Below are 21,541 nucleotides of genomic sequence, written 5' to 3'. Positions count from 1 at the left end.
GACAGAGTGGAACTGCCCCACAGGGTTTCCAAGGCTGTCAGTCTTCACAGAAGCAAAGCCCAAACCACACCCACTGCTGTGGAGTCGATTCTGACTCACAGCGACCCTAGAGGACAGAGTGGAACTGCACCATAGGGTTTCCAAGGCTGTCAATCTTTACAGACCCAAAGCCCAAACCAAACCCACTGCTGTGGAGTTGATTCTGACTCACAGCGCCCCTAGAGGACAGAGTGGAACTGCCCCAGAGGGTTTCCAAGACTGTCAGTCTTTACAAGAGCACGCTAGGAGTTGGAAACGGCTCAATGGCAATTTTTTTTTTTTTTGGTCTCGTTGGAGCCAGTTTGTCTCCATTTCCTCTTCCCCAAGAACATCTGGCAATGTCTGGAGACATTTGTGGTTGTAACACCTCAAGAGGGTGCTTCTGGAATCTAGTAGATAGAGGCCAGGAATGCTGCAGAACACCCTATGAAGCACAAAACCAAAAACAAAAAACAACCAAACTGACAGCCATCGAGTCAACTCTGACTCATATAGCGACTCCCACTGGGTTTCCGAGGTTGTAGATCTTTATGGAAGTAGATTTTACCATCTTCCTTCCACGGAGCGGCTGGTGGGTTTGAACCACCAACCTTCTGGTTAGCAGTCAAATGCCTTATATACCTGTCACAGGTTGTTGTTGTTATGTGCCGTCGAGTCGGCCCCGACTCATAGTGACCCCTCCTTGTGCCACAGGAGAGCCCCTTAAACAAAGAAGTAGTCATCCCCCGAAGTCCATGGTACCGAGGCTGAAGAAAGCTAAGGTATGGAAGGGTGTGTATGCACTCATTCAGCTGACTGCATCCTGAGAAGACTGAGGTAAATAAGACCTGGTTTCTGCCTTCAGTGCACTTTAGAGTTTGGTAGGTGAACCAGTCAAGGAAACCAGAACTCTGTGGTAAGTGATAAAAAAGAGCTATGCACAGGCTGCACTGAGCACACAGAGAAAGGACACTTGCGTTGGAGAGGGAGGAAAGGGCTTTTCTGGGGAAAAGTTAGTTAATTAATTGCAAACAGCACACATCAGGCAAAGCATGTACATCAGTTGGGAATAAAGGTGACTCTCTAGCACAGGGAGTCCCCAACTTTGACTCACAGTGGGGTGCCATCCCAACGACTGTTGTAAGTCAGCGTGATGTTATGTCGAATACCTCGCTGTTTTATTGATTTCTTGTAGTTTTCATTATTATTGCCTTTTATTATCAGTATCTTTATAATAAAGTATCAATATTTTTATTATAAATTATCTTTATAAAATCAATCTTTGTTTTTTGGGGTTTGGAAACATTACATATAAAATTACAAAAAACAAACTCACTGCCGTTGAGTTGGCCCCAACTCATAGCAACCCCCTTTGGGTTTCCAAGGTGGTAAATCTTTACAGAAGTAGATTGCCCAGTCTTCCCTCCGCAGAGTGTCTGGTAGGTTTGAATCACTTACCTTCAGGTTGACAGTCAGATGCTGTAGGCACCACACCACCAGAGCTTCTATAAACTTACAGGTATATTTTAATAGATATATATACATAAAACACAAGTCAAAAAAGAAAAGAAAAGGATGATTGTAAGGGCAATTCACTGTAATTTGATTACACTGTAAGTTGGAGACTATTTGTATTTCAGACAAAGGGAAATACAGGGTTTTTTTTTACAGAGCTGAGAAACAACAAGATTAAACCAACTAAGAGACAAGCAATTCCAGGAAGGGGCTACCACCTCTAGACTGGAGGGATACAGAAAAGAGGTGGTGTTACTTGAGCCAGGAACTGGTGCCTTCTGACTGGAGCTAGGACCTTGGAGGGAGCAGCTACTCAGTAGGAGCTGGAGCCCCAGAGGAGACCCAGCAGCTGCCGGAGATGCCTCCATGCAGAAAGAAGGGGAGAAATACCCTGGCATCTCTCTTCCTCCCACCCTTGTATTTCCCACCAGTGCTTCCCATTGACCAAACCTGGCCAGATGCCATTTGGCAGGGGAGCCTGGGAATTGTAGTTCCCCATAATATGTTGTTGTGTTATGTGTCATCGAGTTGGACCTGACTCATAGTGACCCCCCTTGGGTTTCCAAGGCAGTATCCCTACGGAAGTAGATTGCCCCATCTTCCTTTCGAGGAGTGGCTGGTGGGTTTGAACCTCCAGCCTTCTAGTTAGCAGTCAAGTGCCTTAGCCACTATGCTACCAGATCTCCCTCCCCATAATACAGAGAGACAGAAATGCTGGATAAAGAATCTGAAAGCAAACAAGGAAATACACAAAAGCATAGCAGTATGAAGGGATTCAGCTAGGGTGAAAGGAAAGGGGCTCTGGTGGCACAGTGCCTAAGGCATTTGACTGCTAACCACCCACCAGCCGCTCCATGGGAGGAAGATAAAGCAGTCTACTCCCATATAAAAATTTATAGCCTCGGAAATCCAATGGGAGTCGCTATGAGTCGGAATTGACTCGATGGCAGTGTTTTTTTGATTTTGCTAGAGTGAGAGGTATTACATTCTAATCTAAGGAGTTGCAACATCTTCAGCCAATTACACTGGATTGAGTTGTACAGCTTGATGTGTAGTCCAGGAGGGACACTGGTAACAGTAAAGGGTAGGCTGGAGGTAAGCCAGACCAGAAGACAGAGACGGGTCGGGAGGCTAATGCAGCCATCCAGATGGGAGCTATGGCAGGCCTCAGCTAAGGTAGTGATGGTAGTATGATCTGGAAGGAAAGGAAGAGGTTGAGGATGACCCCCAGCTTTTATCGCTTAAGTGGAAGTGCTAGACTAGAACCTGATTCCTCTGATTCCCAACCCACTGTTCTTTCACCAACAGTTGTGTGATGATCAGTCAATCGCTCAATTCTACTGGTGTCCCAATCTGTAGTGTAAGGGATTAGCTGTCCACAAGACAGCACAACCAGATTGCTCCTTAGAAGCAGGGACAATGAGACTTTCTTTGTCTTGCTTACTTCAAATATGTCATCAGGAAAGCCAGTCACCAGAAAAGGAAGCCATGTTTGGTAAAGTGAAAATGAGGGAAATCCTCCGTGAGGCAGCTGGACACAGTAGCTGCTGTGACGGACTCAGACATGCCATGAGGATGAGGATGGGCAGGACTGGGGACATCTCATTTTGTTGTACTAATACCGCCTCGGAAACCCAAGGAGGGGTCACTATGAGTCGGTTAGACTCGATGGCACATAACAACAGCAACAAGGTGGCCATGAGTCAGAGCTGGCTTAATGCAACTCGTAACAGCAAGGCAATACCAAACCCACTGTCATTGAGTTGATTCTGACTCATAGTGACCCTTTTTAAATTAAGACAGTGTAGAACTGCCTCATAGGGTTTCCAAGGCTGTCAATTTTTACAGAAGCGGGCTGCCTCATCTTTCTCCTGTGGAGTGGCTGGTGGGTTCCAGCTGCTGACCTTATGGTTAACCACTTACTGCTTAATTAATGGTTGTGAATGCTTTTAACCACGGTGCCACCAGAGCTCCTTATTCTCTAGTGCTGGGATGCAATGATTCTCCTCAGTGTTTTATCTTGCAGTGATTTTCAAGGTAGATGAGTGTATTACATAAACTTCTTGCTTGTCACATATACCTTTAATCTGGTAGATCTTTCTAAATTCCAAATACAAGTTCCTGTTTAAAAACTACTGGTTATAGTTGTTTCCAGAGAATTCTCATTAGTACCAAAGAAACATTCCATTCTAAAGTTCACACACCACACGACCCAACATGTAGACAATCTATTTCACAATATTCCCATCAAAAATTCTTGTAGTTCTGCTCATGGATTGCTTGGGCCGAGCACCCATGATTTACAAGACTTGCTATAAAAACCACTGATTGAATTGCAACCCTCGTTGGTTAGTAGAGGTCAAAGTATTTGTTCTAAATAATGCAACTGGGTACATTACTTGGAAATTCCAGGAAAAGCTTTTTTCTGTGATTTTCAGTTTCATTTCTAAGCTGCACACAACAATCATATTGTTCAGTTGCACGAACTAAATAGTCATCCGTCTTTTTTAAAAAAAGCATGTTGCCCCCATTAGAAACTTGAATTTTCTACAGATATTTAATTGAATCTCTATCTTAAACCTTAGTTGTGTAGGCTTGTTAGTCTTACAAAAATGTAAATGTCTAGAAAAATACATTATTTTTTTATATTGCTATGTGTTGATTCCGACTCATAGCAACCCTGTAGCCCCATAGAGTTTCCTAGGCTGTAAATCTTGACAGAAGCAGACTCACATCTTTCTCCCACAGAGCGGCTGGTGGGTTCGAACAACTGAACTTTTGGTTAGCAGCCAAGTGTGCTTAACCATTGCACCACCAGGGGTCCTATCCAGAAAAGTATGGTGAACATAATGATGACTTGGTGCCTTGGTACAGATAAAGGCAAAGCAGAAATGTACACAGCTCTTGCCTTCAAAGAGTTCTACGTTTTGTGTGAAGACAGCCATGCCAACTTCCCATCCTAGGGTATTTGATAAAGCGATGATGAGAGATGCCTGGAGTGCTGTGCAAGCACAGAGTTGGGACCTCACTGCATCCAGGACAGTCAGGAAGAAGTCCCCAGAGAAGATGTCACTTGGATTCCAGCCGAAAGTGCCCATAGGCATTGGGCCAAGAGCATAGGCTTTCCCACACCCTGTCCCACCTCAATTTCTATTCACAACATTGAGCCATCCTTCCAGTTACACCGTTTTACCGACTGTGGGGTGAACAGCCACCCAGTTTCCCAAGCACTTTCCCAGTTTCAGCACTGAATTCGGTCCCTCATCCGAAGAAGCCCCCCTCAGCCCTGGGCCAACCGGGACAGTTGGCTGCCCTCAGTTACTGCCTCCTTCTTAGGGAGCCGCGGTGGCACAGTGGTTAAGCAGTTGGCTGCTAACTGGAAGGTCGAACCCACCAGCCGCTCCTCAGGAGAAAGATGTGGCAGTCTGCTACCATAATGATTTATAGTCTTGGGAACCCTTGAGGTCAGTTGTTTTCTACCCAGCAGGGTTGCCGTGAGTTGGAATGTACTCAACGGCAGTGGGTTGGTTTTTGGTGTCGGACTTGTTTCAGGTTCCTGACTGTTCCTGTGCTTGAGCCAGTGTCCCATCTGGGCCACCACCTTGTCCCGCCCAGAGTCTTCCTTATGGATATTTGTGGGCTGGTTGGTGGCTGTATACGGAAACATTGGCACCTTTATGTTATGGATGGCTCCGAAGCACAGAGGAGCCCTGGTGGTGCAACAGTTAAGTGCTCAGCCAACTGCAAAGATGGCTGTGCCAAACTCCCAGTGGCTCCACAGGAGGAAGAGCTGGCCGTCTGCTCCTGTAAAGATTACAACTTAGAAAGCTCTATGGGGTGGCTCCACTCTGGAACACATGGCGTTGCTATGAAGTCAGCATTCCTCACTGGCACCTAGCTGCAGCAGCAGCAGCTGGAGCACATACTGTTGAAATGACTTACTCAAGACCACACATGACTGCTGAGATCAGAACCTAAGCCTGGTCCCATGACTTCCATGGCACATGCTTGGACTGTTGTCATCTGGTTCACACACAGTGAATGAAATGCTATTGGTTCCACGCCATCCCTATGATCAGCTATGAATCAAACAAAATCAAACCAAGGCCCATTGGCTGATGTGATCCATGGCCCATTGGCTGATGTGATCCATGGCCTATTGGCTGATGTGATCCATGGCCTGTTGGCTAATGCTCAGAAGTTGATAGCTAGGCCTTTCTCCCTCGTCCATCTTACTCTAGAAGCTCAGCATCATAACAGCATGTAAGTCTCCATGACAGATGGGCCGTGGCTGTGCATAAGGTGCATTAGCTGGGAATCGAATCCAGGTCTCCTGCATGGAAGGTGAGAATTCTGCCACTGAACTACTCGTATCTCATATTCTTGAACTCAAAACCAAAACCATACCCACTGCCATCGAGTCAATCTTGACTCACAGTGAACTCCATTGGGTTTCCAAGGTGGTAAATCTTTATGGAAGTAGATTGCCCTATCTTCCTTCTGCAGGGGGTTTGAACTGCCGACCTTCTGGTTAGCAGGCAAATGCCTTAGGCACTGCGCCACCAGTGCTCCTTTATTCTTGAACTATCCAACAGTAAATCAAGCACTTCCTTAAGGTCAGCTAAGCCCAGTTTCGTACTTGGTTGTGAAACATATGCTCTGGTATCAGTAAGCAGGGTTTGTCCAGCTGGTTGACAAGGCAGAGATTGTGTCTGTCTGCTCGTGTGTATCCAGTGCAAGTCATAACCAGGCCATTACTGCTACTTAACGTCAGTCAGTAAATGGAGCTGAGTTTGACTCTCTGCATAAAGTCTCTGGTTAACCCAGGCCTCTGAGGAGCTGAAATGACCATCTGGTAGTTAAGGTTATGTGTCAACTTGGCTGGGCTTGGTTTTGAGTGCCTGGGGCAGCTGGATATAGTTATTCCCCATGATGAGACTAGTAATCAACTCCATGGTGAAATCTACTGTGAGCAGATGAGATGTGGTCTGTTTCCAGTATATTAGAAGCAGCTTTGAGGTCTCAAGTTTTTTTGGCATACTTGGACCCTGCATGTAGTCAAGTCTTAATTCAGCAGCCTGCCCTGTTTCCTGCTGATCTTGGCACTGTTTCTGGACTTGAAATAGTGACCTGCCTTGTTGTTTGATAATTTTGTGACTGTGCCATTTTATTGGTCAACCCTGAGTTTGTCAGCCTTAGCAGCCAGCAGCTGTCTGAGTTAAGAGATGCCTCCAGCTTCGGTGGGCCAGGAGTAAGAGGAAGAGTTAAAGCCCAAGGGTGAGGGATCTTCACCCAGCCCCTGGAGCTGGGACTTTCAACTTGGACTTCTAGCCTCCTAAACTGTAAGAGAATAAATCTGTTTGTTGAAGCCATCCATTTGTGGTGTTTTGTGTTAGAGCAGCGCTGTTGTTGTTGTTGTTATGTGCTGTCGAGTCGGACCCAACTCACAGTGACCCCTCCTTGAGTTTCCGAGGCAGTATCACTACGGAAGTAGATTGCCCAACCTTCCTTCCGAGGAGTAGCTGGTGGGTTTGAACCGCCAGCCTTCTGGTTAGCAGTCAAGTGCCTTAGGCATTATGTTACCAGAGCTTACAGATAGAAATCAAATTCTCCTGACTCCTAGAGCACTAGAGGGCCAAAATAGACCATAATCCCTCTCCCAGAATCAGTGATTGGGGGCAGGGGTACTGAACGCTAGGCTTAGTTAGGAACTGACTTCTGTCCTGCCTTAGTGCAGGGATGATTGCAGTGCGTCCCACAGCTCTGCCCAACTCCAACCTTTCTGTTAGAACGACTTCACCTCTAGAGTGCATGCAGGAACCTGCCTGTCTTCTGAGTAGTGGAACTGGGTGAGTGGACCCAAGAAAGGCCCCAAGGGTTCAAGTCACTATATCCTCCTTGGTTTCTGATTGAATCAGCCTTTCGCAGTTCTTCTGGGGATCCCGCCTTGCTGGCTACGATGTGGAGGCTATGACAGTGAACCTGCTGGAGAAGAGCACATGACAGTATTCTCTTTGCATGAGGTTGCATTTTCCTCTGCATGGAGAGAAACCAAAAAACCAAACTCACTGCCTTTGAGTTGATCTGACTCACAGTGACCCCTCCCTGGGTTTCTGAGGCAGTATCTCTATGGAAGTAGATTGCTCAGTCTTCCTTCCGAGGAGTGGCTGGTGGGTTTGAACCATCAGCCTTCTGGTTAGCAGCCACATACCTTAGGCACTACACCACCAGTGCATGAGAGCGCTAAACTAAATTGGAAGCTAACCTCAAGGTGTTTTTATTTCCTCTTTCTCTTCCTCCTCCCTGTCTACTTTTAATATTGCCTTTAGATGTAATGACCTTGATTGGCATGATAAGGACTGCTGGGACTTGGTTTAAGTCAGGATATGCCTAGGGTATTGAACCTGGAGTCAGATGCCTGGGGTTCAAATCCCTGCTCGGCCCCTCCCTTTGTTCCCGAGTTCAGTGCAGGGTTGAGAGCACTGGCTGTGAAGCAGGTAGCTGCATGATCTCCAGGCAAATTATTTAACCTGCTCACACCTCTGTTTCGTTCTCTGTAAAGTGAAAATACTTCTGTTGGCCTAGTAAGGCTGTTTGAGGATCCAGTGTTGTGATGTTTTTAAAACAACTAGTACAGGGTCCTGACATGAGCAGGTACTTAGGATGATTCTCCTACTCTGTCCCTCATTCATTCAGTGATCACTTATTGAGAACAGAGGTGGGGGTGGCATTTAAGCTGGCCCTGAAGGAGGAGCAGGTCTTGGCCACGTGGGAGAGGCTGAGGTGAGCATGGACACAGGGTTGTCTGTTGTAGTCTTCACAGCCTGCTGGAGGAGGGAAGAAGGTGCTGGCTGTGTTTAATTTGAATGTTTTGCATCTGAATTTCTAATGCTGTAGTTCTGGGGAAGGAGCTCAGGTGGTGCAGTGGTCAAGGCATTTGGCTGCTAACCAAATGGTTGGTGCTTCGAACCCACCAGCCACTCTGTGGGAGAAGATGAGTTAGTCTGCTTCCATAAAGATTGACAGCCTTGGAAACCTGTGGGGCAGTTCTACTTTGTCCTCTAGGGTCGCTGTGATTCAGAATGGACTGGATGGCAGTAGAGTAGTTCTGGGGTGTTTCATAGACCCCTCCAGGCATTCAGCAACTGAGAGCATCTTTGTATTCATCACAGTTCTGTGACTGGTTCTTTTGATTCTTGTTGTTAATGAACAGAAATGTATTTTCTCACAGTTTAGGAGACTAGAAGTCCAAATTCAGGGTAGCAACTGTAGGGGAAGGTTCTGTCTTTCTCTCTGTCAGCTCTGAGTGCGAAATCCTTGTCTCAGTTTCTCTTACTCATCATTCTTGGCGTTCCTGACCTTGTAGACTGGCCTGCCTTCACCTTCCTCAGAAAATGTCAGTCTTCGTCCTGTGTCTACTTGCCGTCTTTAACTTTTTATTGTGGAGCTCTGGAAGCATAGTGCCTAAGGCATTTGACTGCTAACTAGAAGCCTGGTGGTTCAAACCCACCAGCCACTCCTCAGAAGGAAGATTGGGCAATCTACTTTCGTAGAGATACCGCCCCGGAAACCGAAGGAAGGGTTACTGTGAGTCAGGATCGAGTAGATGGCAGTGAGTTTGTTTTTTATTTATTTACTTTTTAAATTGTGATTTAGGTCAAAATTTACAGAGCAAATAGGTTTTGTTTTCAACAGTTAATGCACATTTTGTTTTGTGACTTAGATTGCAGTCTCCACTACGTACCAGCACTCTTCCTTCTTCCTCGCTGGTTTCCTATTTCCATTTGCCTTTCTTTCCTGCCCCTTCCTGCCTTCTGAGCTTTCTCCCTGGGCAAATGCAGCCCCACTGAACTCATTTGGTTGGTTGTTCTAAAGAGTATGTACCTCTGTCATGTTACTGTTTACCTTATAGGCCTGTCTGTTGTTTTGACTAAATGTTGAGCTACATGGGAGAGTTTGGTTCCAGACTTGAAGGCTGTAGTCTCAGGGGATCCACCAGTCCCTATCAGACCATTCAGCCTGGTCTTCTTTTTTAAGATTTTGAGTTTTGTCCCATGTTTCTCTCCTACTCTCTCGGGAACTCCTATTGCGATTGCTTTCAGAGTGGTCAGCAGGGGTAGCCAGGCACCATCTAGTTCTTCTGGTCTTAGGGTCGTGGAGGCTGTGGTTCACATGGTCCATTAGTCCTTTGGACTAATTGTTTGTGTCTTTGATTTTCTTCACTCTTCTTTGGACAAGGAGAGACCAATAGTTGTACCTTAAATGGCTGCTCACAAGCTTGTAAGACCCCATCACTACTCACTAAAGAAGGATGTAGAACATTGCCTTGAAGACTGTGTTATACAGATTGACCTTGATGTCTCCTGAGACTGTAGTTCTGAGCCCTCAGGCCCAAGCAACTCATTCCCTCAAGGTGTTTGGTCATGGCTAAGAAGTTTTTATAACTTTGCCCCCGTGTGCTCTACTGTATTCATGGATACATATTCAGCATATGTAAATACACATGTAGAAATATACTCTGTTCAACCTGTATGTGTATTTGTGGGTGTGGTCCTGTTCACCTGCCCATGCCTGTTCAGCTTGTATGCCTCTGTATCTACTCGTAGATTATTGTTATTACTGTTACTGCAGGACTGGGTATCTAATAATATTTACCTTTGTTGCTTTCAACTCTTGGGCTCCTCCCAGTGTCTGTGACTGGTTCTTACATGCATTGAGCTCTCTGCCTATTAGCTGTGTTACATTTAACCCAGGCTGGTATTTCAGTGTGACAGATTTTGAAATAGAGCACATGCATGTACGTGTGTTTGTGTGTGTATGTGTGTATTGATATAAATAATATATATAAATTTATGTCTGTTTAAGAATAAATTCCTTCCATTTCAGATAGACAGAAGACACTATTGAATAATGCCTTAGTTTTTTCCATTCTGGCAGTTACTCAAAAGATTTTCTTCAATAAGTTTCAGTGAATTCAGTGATTTACCACTACATTGAATGAACAACCCATAATTCTCTTTTTACAGGAATATAATACACACACACACACACACATCATGCTTTCAAATATATATATTCAAGTAAGTATATGCACATACACATAGGTATGTGTTGTTTAGCATCAGTTTGGACAATGTCCTACCATATATATATATTCGTGATCTGTTAAGAATTTTTTTAAAAGGGAAAGCATCTCTCCTTTTGTTTATTACTTCCCCCTAATGGTTTTAAGAAACTCTGGTAGCAAAGTGCCTAAGGCACTTGACTGCTAGCCAGAAGGCTGGTGGTTCAAACCCACCTGTCACTCCTCAGAAGGAAGATGGGGCAATCTACTTTCGTAGTGATACTGCCTCAGACCCCAAGGAGGGGTCGCTATGAGTCGGGTCCAACTCGATGGCACGTAACAACAACAACAACGGTTTTAAACATCTCAAACCCAGACTCTTGCAGCACTGGACCACAAGTGAGATACAGGCAGCTGAGGCACAACATGGCTCTGGGCATGGGCTCTGGGCTTTGTCCTGCAAGCAGGCAAGTAGTGGTGAGGGCTTCAGGGCCGGGCTGCTCCTGCTGCTCAGGTGGGCAGAGCAGTAGGCAGAGCACAGCATGCTCCGTTCCCTCCTTGATGGCTTCCTCTTGCTCTGTTCTCAGCTGCCCATTCCTCTGACCTCTACTAGCAGCTCCAGCAGCAGCAGCGGTGGTGACAAGGACAAATGAAAGTGGGCTTCTATAAGATTTTAATATGATGTTCGCACAGCATCCAAATCACGTAACAGCCTATCTCACAGAATGTATCCTGGACTTTAAATGATGAATCGCTGTCTAGATCTCCAGCCATTGGCCATTGTTCGACCCTGACTCGTGGTGACCCCAGGTGTGTCAGAGTAGAACTGTGCTCCATAGGGTTTTCAATGGCTCACTTTTTAAAAGTAGATCACCAGGCCTTTCCTCCAAGGTGCCTCTGGAGAACTGGAACCTTCAACCTTTCTGTTAGCAGCCGACCACATTAACCATTTCCACCACCCACACCAAAAGGCAAACCTGTGGCCATCACAGTGACCCCATGTGTTAGAGCAGAGCTGCCCCACGAGTTTTCTTGGCTGTGATTTTACAGAAGCAGGTCACCAGGCCTTTCTTCTGGGGCAACTGCTGGGTGGATATGAATCCCAACCTTTAGGCTGGTAGTCAAGAGCATAACTATCTATGCCAGCCAGGTACCTTTTGTACCACCCAGAGACGATCTATATTTATATATTTACATTTTCTCTTCAATTTATTACAAAATGAAGTAGAAAAATAGGTGAACTTTGTTATTTTCAATAACTTTTGTTTGATCAGCCCTATCAGGAGGCTTTGGCAGTTTTTCTCTTGGCAATTATTAAGTAAAGCCATTAGTACCTGTTGATAGAGGCTCTTCTATAGAGAAATATGGCTAAATCCTTGCTTTGTTTTCTTGACACAGGCAGCGGCCATCACGGAGGAGCTCAATGTGCCCAGCAGCGGTAGGAGCCAGGCAGCCGGAGGCCTCGCCGGGGACGGGCTGGGGCTGCGGCCTGGGGATGAAGGTGGGAGCATGGCTCTGAGCCTCGGTGCCTTGCGGCCTCAGGCCTCCAGCCCCAAGACCATGACGACATCCCAGAACGGCCACGGAGCCGCCGTCGTGTGCACAGCCACCGAGCCCACCGAACCCAGGACGGTGACTCAGCCCTTGTGCCAGAATGGAGGATGGGGCAGCAGTGGCGCGGACGCTGAAGCCCACGAGGCGAAGCTCAGCCCTTCCAAACTCATGCGCTTCTTCTCTGTGAGCAGGAAGAGGTTGAATGCGACCTCCGAGAGGCCACCCGCCGTGGTCCTGGCGGGAAGCTCCTCCACTTGGAACGCCCTGTCCTCCTTTCGGAAAATGGGATCATTTAAAAAACTGAAGTCCTCGGTTCTGCAGGGAATTCAGAATCGAGAAGCTGCCGATGCCTCAAAGGCAGAGGCCGCAGGAACTGAGCCGGGGAGACCCCTCCCGAACGGGGCCGTCCCCGGAACCCAGACCAACCGGCACTCTTGCTCCGGACGCCTGGGTGCCCCCCACGAGGCCGCGGTGGGTGGGGCCTCAGACTGCTCGGACCCGGAAGAGGCGGACGACGCCTTTCAGAGGAGCACGCATCGGTCACGCAGCATCCGGAGAGCCTACGGCCTGGGCCGCATCAGCTTCCTGGATTACGACAGACACCAGAGCTCTCAGAGCCACTGTCGGCCGCTGTCGTCCTTCATCCAGGAGCCGAAGATGTGTGAGATTCACGTGAAAGACTCGGAAAACAATCGCCTCATGTACAGGAGAAGCAAGAGCACGGACAACTTGAACTTCCTGAGGAAGAGCTCCTTCAAGCGGAAGTCCACCTCCAATCTCACGGATCTCAGAGTGGCCCCTGAAAAGCAGGCGCCGCAGAGGACACTCAGCAGTTCGTCGGCCGAGTCTGAGAAGTTCGGCAGCTCAGACAGAAGAACAAAGCGCTGGAAAAGCCCCATCAAGGTCAAGGATTTTGACAGAGTCTTAAAACTTGTCAGCAATGTTACAGACGCCTCGTGGAAGAGGGAGAGTCCCAAGAATGGGGCCCTCTCACCCAGCGACCCAAACCAAAGGCTGCGACTCAACAGCAGATTGCATGATGACTACTCACGCCGAGTGTCCACCAGCACTGAGCCGGACAAGAGACGGTGCGCACCCTCGGTGCAGAGCTTAGACACGCCCTTCCCAGCAACCCCTGGTCCCGGTGCAGCCACTTCTCAGGGTCCCCAGATAGATGCCGAGACAGCTGTGTGTCCTCTGGAAGCCAAAAACTCCCAGGCATCAGAAAGAACCCATCCTTGCCCAGGCATTTCCTCACCGAGGCCCACTGCCCAGGAGGCACTCAGCAGAGACTCCGGTGAACCAAAGCCCCTGAGACAGTTTACGTTTGAACCTGAGCAGCCTCTCACTCCTCTCCGGCCTACCACCCCCAAGCCCCAGAGCCCCCAGAGCCCGGGTACAGGAAGTGCTGCTTTTGGTTGCCTAAATAACCACAGTGCCCTGTCGCTGAGTTCAGTAGAGAGTGAAGAGAGGGGAGAGGGTCCTGCTCAGAAGGGACAGGGCTTGGAGTCCTTCCCCGACATCGTGCAGACCCCCTGTGGTGATGAAGGCAATGAAGACAGTGGCATCAGCAGCTACTCTCAGCTGAGCCTCAGCGGGGCAGCCGGACTTGAAGAAAAGAAGGAGGAGGTGAGGTCATGGGCAGCCTGTGCTCTGTAGGAAGGGTGGGGGTTACAGTGATGGTCCCTGGCCTCCCCTGGAGATTTCCATGTGTGCAGTTGTGTTGCTAAGGAGCTCTGGTGACACAGTGTCTAAGGCGTGTGACTGCTAACCAGAAGATTGGCGGTACAAACCCACCAGCTGCTCTACGGAAGGAAGATGGGGCAATCTACTTACGTAAAGATTTACTGTCTCGGAAACCCAGTGAGGGTCACTGTGAGTTAGCATCGATTCCATGGCAGTGGGTTTGGTTTGGTTTGTAGTTTTCTCTCCGGGTGGTGGTGGTTTGCTGTCCTTGAGTCGGCGCCACCTCATAGGCGAATCATGGTGGATTCAGTCACAATGAGATCAAACCGTGTGCCCCATAGTCTTTGCATTGGCTGATTGTCCGAAGCAGGTCACCAGGCCTTTCTCCCTGGTCTGTCTTAGCCCTGTAGTCCCTTAGCTCTACTGAATGCTGCTCAGCATCATAGCAACACGCCATCGTCCACTGATGGTCAGGTGGTGGCTGAGCTTGAGATCATTGGCCAAGAATTGAACCCAGGTCTCCCACATGGAAGGCGAGAATTCTACCCATAAACTGGTGTTTGCCCTTATTCCTTAATGCCTCAAGGAAGCCAGTGGCACTGTGCTGATTATCCTGGTATGACAATTATTAGTGCAGATGGTAGTTGTCAAATTGCTGCTTACTGCATTCAGAAGTAATCATTATCTCTTTTGCAATGAATTGCTGATGTCTGAAATTCATGGAGATGGCATTACCCTCACAGTCCATTCAAAATTACTTATCGTTTATCTGGTAATGTGATGAAAGAGCCCTAGTGGCACCGTGGTTAAGGGCTTGGCTGCTGGCTGCAAAGTTGGCAGTTGGAATGCACCAGCCACTCAGCAGGAGAAAGATGAGGTAGTTGGCTATAAAGATTAACAGCCTTAGAAACCCTCGGGGCAGTTCCACTCTGTCCTCTAGGGGCGCTGTGAGTCAGAATGGACTCCACAGCAGTGGGTGTGGTTTGGGCTTTGCTTCTGTAAAGATTGACAGCCTTGGAAACCCTATAGGGCAGTTCCACTCTGTCCTCTAGGGGCACTGTGAGTTAGAATGTACTCTGTGGCAGTGGGTTTGGTTTGGGTTCTGGTGGCATAGTACCTAAGGCATTTGACTGCTGACTAGAAAGCTGGCAGTTCAAACCCACCAGCCACTCCTCGGAAAGAAGGTTGGGCAATCTACTTCTGTAGTGATACCGCCTCGGAAACCCAAGGAGGGGTTGCTATGAGTTGGATCCGACTCAACGGCAGTGAATTTTTTTTTTTTCCAGTGAAGATTAACAGCCTTGGAAACCCTCTGGGGCGGTTCCACTCTGTCCTCTAGGGGAGCTGTGAGTTGGCATTGACTCCGTGGGAATGGGTTTGGTGGTTTTGGTGTTTTAGTACGTGCTAGATTCCAGGGAGGAAGATGGGGCAATCTACTTCCATAGTGTTAACTGTCTCGGAAACCCAAGGAGGGGTCGCATGAGTCGGGTCTGACTCCACGGCACATACCAACAACAACAACAGATTCCAGGGAAGAAAAAATTGGGAAAGTTCCACTCAGGTATTAGGTGCTCTCAAAATTTTCCTTTTTGAAACACTTGATCACCCTTAAGTTTCTTCTTGTTACGTTTTTAACTTTTCCCATATCCTTCCCAGCTGAATGCATATAAAGGAAAAGTCTTGGTGCAAAGAGCCTATTACCCTCCGTGCTCAGTTTGTTTATTGCCTCGAATGCATTAGGAACATTCCAGTTTGGTACCTGTCAGCCCTGAAGGATGATGGTTGGCAGGGATTTTCATGATGGTTATTGTACTTATTTTTAGAGTAGAACCTTAGCATCTCATGAATTGAATGAACTAATAGCTGTCAAGGCTACAAGAGCAGTGTTCTTTTTTTGTCCTGTCAGCTTTCCTGATGACTTCACTGTCCTGTATAATTTCCACTTTGTAAACGCAGTCAGTAATACTGCTTTACATGGTGGGAGGATGGGGAATGCACCCATGTGTATAGATTGCCAGTGAGTCTTCACTTCCATTCCTGGACTACTTTGCAGGTAGAAATTGCTGCTTTTAGCCTTAGAAACAATGCCCCAGCACGTGTTCCTTCCCACTGGTCCCCCAGGAAGGGCCTCTGTTTTGTCTTAATTCCTGTGGACGAATGCTTTAACCACAACGGGCTGCATACTCAGAAGCCAGGTTAGCCTCCAGAGAGTTTAGACCTTTACCATACAAGAAGCCTGAGAGTCCAGAACTTACTGCCATGCAATTTCTGGCCCTGGTGATCTTCTGAAAGTCAGCCATTGAAAACCTGGTGGAGCACAGTTCAGTGCTGATACACATGGGGTCACCATGAGTTGGGGTTGAGGGTAGCTCTGTGTGTGTGTGTGTGTGTGTGTGTGTGTGTGTGTTAAGGAGCTCTTGGTCTCCTGGTGGTGCTTTGGTTGAAGCGTTTGGCTACTAACCAAAAGGTCAGCAGTTTGAACCACCATCTGCTCTGTGGGAGAAAGATGTAGCAGTCTACATCTGTAAAGATTACAGCCTTAAAAAAAAAGGGGGGGGAACCAGGTTTGCTGGTCCGATAGAGCCTGGTGGAATCACTGAGACTATGGCCCCTAGCTGCCCTTCAGGTCTGGAATTGAACCCACACCTGTGGCTTCCAGCCAAGCAAAAGACAGGCATATGAGCTGAACATTTACCTGAGGTAGATACACTCCTTGGAGAGAATAATCATGGGAGAAAGAAGGGGTGCTTATGCACAGGGAGACAGCTCAGGGGGCAGGAGTGCATGGAGGGATGGACACAGGGAAGAGGTAACTATGGGGAGGAAGTAGGAGGGGAGCTGTTGCATTGTGGTAAATTGTGGTCAATGTCATGAGACAAAGTGTATGTGAACTGCTATATGGAAAGTGAATTTGCTCTGTAAATCTTCACCCAAATCACACACACACAAAAAGATCTGTAGCATTAGAAAAGAAAAAAAAGATTACAGCCTTAGAAACCCTATGGGGCACTTCCACTCTACCCTGTAGGGTTGCTATAAGTCAGAATTGACTGCATGGCTGTAGGTTTGGGTTTTAAATTGTCCTCAAGGACTCCGGGATGAGACCCCTTGGACAGCCAGAAAAGGGAGAGGGCCTTCCTGTTGGTGGATTGAAGCTGGTGTGGGGGCCTCAGGCCAGTCCAGACTTGCTGAGCTGGTCTGTCTTCCGAGGTCTTCTGGAGTGATGAGCAGTTGGCTCATTAGCATATTTTGAAAGAAGCTTTGTGGCATGCTTGTAAGTTGCACACTCAGCCAACTGCCAGCTTGGGGAAGCGCTCAGCCCTGCCAGCTCTGCCCTGTGTAATCTGTCAGGACCCGCCTACTCTGGGCCTTGCTGCCTTTTTGGATGCAGAATTAACATTCCTTACATCCAATAAATACCCAACTCTGTCCCCACCCATAGTTTGAGACCTTCCTAACCACCACTACCACCCCCTTCCCCCCCAAAAAAACGCCAGTTTGAAAAAGGGGCTTTGCAAAGATTTTTTCCTTTGCGGGGGGAGGAACGTTTTATTGTGGTTTGGGTGAAAGTTTACAGAGCAGGTTAGTTTCCTGTTCAACACCTGATGAGCATTTTGTTTTGTGACAGTGGCTGCAATCCTCTGCATGTAATAATCGCTTTCTCCCTTTCTTCTAGAGTGCCCCGTATCTGTTCACCCAGCTTTCCTGCCCCTCCTGCCTTCTGAGCTTTGTTTCTGTTCTTTTGGCCCCTGTGGCTGATTGCTCTGAGCAGCACAGTCCTTATGGGTGCTAAGGTTCACTTGATAACGCCTGTCTGTTGTTTGGCTGAAAGGTGATCCCTGGGGGGAGGTTCAGTTCCAGGTTTGAAGGGTGTCTAAGGCCATAGTCTCAGGGGTTCCACCAGTCTCTATCAGCTCAGTAAGCCTGGTCTTTGTTAAGACTTGGAATTTTGTACATTTTTCTGCCACTCTGCCCAGGCCCTTCCCTTGTGATCCGCATCACAGCAGTTGATGGTGGTCTGGGCACCATCTGGTTCTTCTGGTCTTAGGCAAGTGGAAACTGTGGTTCAAGTGGTCCATTACTCCTTTGGATGTTTCCTCACATGTTTGATTTTCTTCACTTATCTTGTTGTGCAAAGATCTTTCTTTGCCCCCAGGATCTGTCCAGTCTTTTTCAGTTCACGGCAGCCCCACGTGAGTCAGAGTAGAGCCGGGCTCCGTGGGGTTTTCAGTTGCTTCGATTTTGGAAGTGGAATGCCAGGCCTTTCTTCTGAGGTGCCCCTGAGTGGATGCAAACCTCCAGCTTTCAGCTCAGCAGCCGTGTGCATCAGTCGTTTGTACTCCCCGTGGTGTAAAAGTCTAGAGGGTTCTTTACGTTAAAGGTAGGAGTTTTATTTTCTGTTTAACGAAATTAGTATAAAGGTAATCATTAACATATTTCATTCCTGAATACATATTTAGTGAACCATATGCAAGACTGAGTTATAACTCTGTCACTAACTCCCTAGGGTAGTTTTGACCATGATCCAGTTATATTATGTGTATCTGGTCTTCTTCGTAACATAGCAGACGGAAAGCAGGAAGAATGCTGATGCTGAAACTTAATTCAATAAACATACACACATTTCCTGATACGGCACATTTCCTTCATCACATTTTTAAATTGCATTCATTTCATCAGTATTCTTGTATAGCGTGTCAGGCTGCCTCTGGACATTCATTTCATCAGTCTTCTTGTATAGCATGTCAGGCTGCCTCTTGTACTTTTAAAATGTTGCTGTTGTTGTTATGTGCCGTCAAGTCAGCCCTGACTTATAGCAACTTTTAAACTAGATGTCAAAAAGAGAAACTGTGATGATGGTATGACCCAATTACTATTTTATATAGTGGGAATCCTTTCAGAGGGTGTTACTTGCAGAAAAGTGCTTGTAAAATATAATCATTTATTTTGCTTATTTTATATAAATAAATAACAGATCTTTTTTGTGTGTGTGCGTATGTGAGAGAGAGATAGATAGATTTGGGTGAAAGTTGACAGAGCAGATTCATTTCCCATACAACAGTTTGTACACATTTTGTTTCATGACATTGACTGCAATCCCCATAATGTAACAGCTCTCTTCCCACTTCCTCCCTCTGGTTACCTTTTCCGTGTCCTGCTTTCCCATACATTCCTGCCCTCTGAGCTATCTCCCCGTGCAAATACTGCCCTTCTGATCTCCCATGGCTGATTGTTCTAAGAAGCTTACCTACCGTGTATCAATGTTCACCCTGTAGGCCTGTCTGTCTTTTGGCTGGAAGCCATGGGAGTGAATTCATTTCCAAGCCCAGAAAGGTGACTAAGGGGCCATAGTCTCGGGGGTTTCGCCAGTCTCTCTCTCTGGTCATCTTTTATGATTTTGAGTTTTCTTTCTCATTTCTCTCCCACTCCAGGACCTCCTGAAATAATACATCTTTTTTTAATATTAACGTTAAAAAAAGTCAGGCATTTTTAATAACAATTTGACGTTTAAAAAGAAAAGAGGGCTTTCACAGTGTTGATGAACTAATCTTAGGGTGCATGATTTATAAATACATAAAATATCTTGCATATTTTTACAATGATATGTTCTGCAAGAATAAGAATTTTTAAAAAGCCACTCTAGACATAGTGCCTAAGGTACTTGACTGCTAACCAGAAGGCTGGTGGTTCAAATCTACTAGCCACTCCTTGGAAGGAAGATTGGGCAATCTGCTTCCGTACTGATACTGCCTCTGCAACCCAAGGAGGGGTCGCTATGAGTTGGGTCCAACTTGATGGCACGTAACAACAAGAAGACAAATCCTACTTCCTTCACATTGTTAACTCTTCCTTTGTGTTGATAATACCGGGCGGGGGTCTTAATAGAAATGCTGGGATCACCGTCCCATTTATTCCAGCTTCTCTTCTGAGTCCGTAGCTGATGATGAAAATGTGGGAGATCTCTGCCTTCACTTTGATGTTTTTCAGTGGTTCCCTTCTGGTTGTAAATGGTGGCAAGTCCTCCACTTCAGTCCCATCAGCCATTTCCATCACCTTGTCTAAAAGGTCTTTATTGTAACTGCAGCTGAAGAAGACATGGTTGGCCCAGACCTTGCAGGGGGACAGCAGCCCAGGTTGCCACTGTATGTATGTGGGTTTGTCAAGTACAAGTGGAACTGTGCTGTGAGTAAGCTCTGTGTCTGTTAGCTGAAACGTCGCAATGGCTATTCCATCAGTTCCTCGAGCTTAAGTTTTTTGCCAATTCCTTCAGTGCAGCTTGGGCTTCTTCCTTCATTACCATTGGTTCTTGATCATATGCTCCCTCCTGGAATGGTTGAACATCAACCAATTCTTTTTTGATAGAGTGATTCTGTGTATCCTTTCTGTCTTCTTTTGATGGTTCCTGCATCATTCAATATTTTGCCCACAGAAGCCTTCCATATTACAATTTGAGGCTTGAATTTTTTCTTCAGTTCTTTCAGCTTGTGGAATGCTGAGCATGTTCTTCTCATGGTCTAACTCCAGGTCTTCATACATTTCACTGTAATACTTTAGTTTGTCTTCTCACATTGACCTTTGAAATCTGCTGTTCAGCTCTTTTATTTCATCATTTCTTCCATTCACTTTAGCTACTCTCCATTCAAAAGCAAGTTTCAGAGTTTCTTCTGACATCCATTTTGGTCATTTCTTCTTTTCTTGTCTTTTTAATGACAATTTGCTTTCTTCACGGATGGTATTCTTGATGTCATCCCACAGCTCATCTGGTCTTTGGTCATAGTTCATCAAACTTATTCTTCAGATGGTCTATAAATTCAGGTGGGCTGTAATATAATCTAGGAGGTCTGGTGGCGTGATGGATGAGGCATTTGGCCACTAAATAGAAAGTCCGTGGTTCAGATACACAAGCTGCTTCGCAGAAGGAAGGCATTCTACTTCCGTAAAGACTTATAGCCTCGGATACCCACTGGGAGTTGCTGTGAGTCAGAATTGACTTGATGGCAATGAGTTTGGTTTGGGTTTTGTAATATAATCTTGGTCGTATTTAGGCTCTCGTGAACTTGTTTTCATTTTCTTAAGCTTCCACTTGAACTTGCATATCAGCCATTGATGGTCTGTTCCTCACTCAGCTCCTGGCCTTGTTTTGACTATGATACTGAGCTTTTTCCTCTCCTCTATCTGCAGATGTCTCGGAAGGAAGGTTGGGCAATCCAACTTCCGTAGTGATACTGCCTCGGAAACCCAAGGAGGGGTCACTATGAGTCGGGGTCAACTCGACGGCACGTAACAACAACAACAATCTGCAGATGTAGTCATTCTGATTCCTGGGTGTTCTGTTTGGCGAGCACCATGTGTATAGGTGCTGTTTATGTTGTTAAAAAAAGGTATTTGTAATGAATAAGTCATTGGTCTTGCAAAATTCTATCGTGTGGTCTCTGGCATCATTTCTGTCACCAAGGCTGTATGTTCCAATTTTTGCATCACCAGTAATAAGCAGTACATCCTGATCGAATGTTTGGTCAATTTCAGACTACAGAATTTGGTAAAATTCTCAATTTCTTCTTCTTTGGCTTTAGTGATTGGTACATAAATTTGAATAATAATAATATTAGCTGGTCTTTCTTGTAGGCATATGGGTATTATCCTGTCACTGACAACACTGTACTGCGGAATAGATCTTGAAATGTTCTTTCTGACAATAAATGC

The 21,541-nt window shown here is 46.5% G+C and overlaps 1 protein-coding gene across 1 annotated transcript in view; it reads left to right on the top strand.

Moving 5' to 3' along the window:
• Positions 1 to 11,023: 11,023 nt before the first annotated feature.
• The window catches only part of SPATA13 (spermatogenesis associated 13), a 145,613-nt gene continuing 135,095 nt past the window's right edge, over positions 11,024 to 21,541 (top strand). Inside the window, exons 1-2 of the mRNA XM_042781169.1 lie at positions 11,024 to 11,074; positions 11,996 to 13,780. Of these exons, the coding sequence (XP_042637103.1) occupies positions 11,024 to 11,074; positions 11,996 to 13,780 (1,836 nt within the window). The remainder of the gene's footprint in view (positions 11,075 to 11,995; positions 13,781 to 21,541) is intronic.

Source organism: Orycteropus afer, unplaced genomic scaffold (genome assembly GCF_000298275.1).
Source record: "Orycteropus afer afer isolate SDZICR_OR568_19922 unplaced genomic scaffold, OryAfe1.0 scaffold00092, whole genome shotgun sequence".
Lineage (NCBI taxonomy): Eukaryota > Metazoa > Chordata > Mammalia > Tubulidentata > Orycteropodidae > Orycteropus > Orycteropus afer.
The sequence above is the reverse complement of the archived record's forward strand: the minus strand, read 5'-3'. Positions and strand labels throughout refer to the sequence as shown.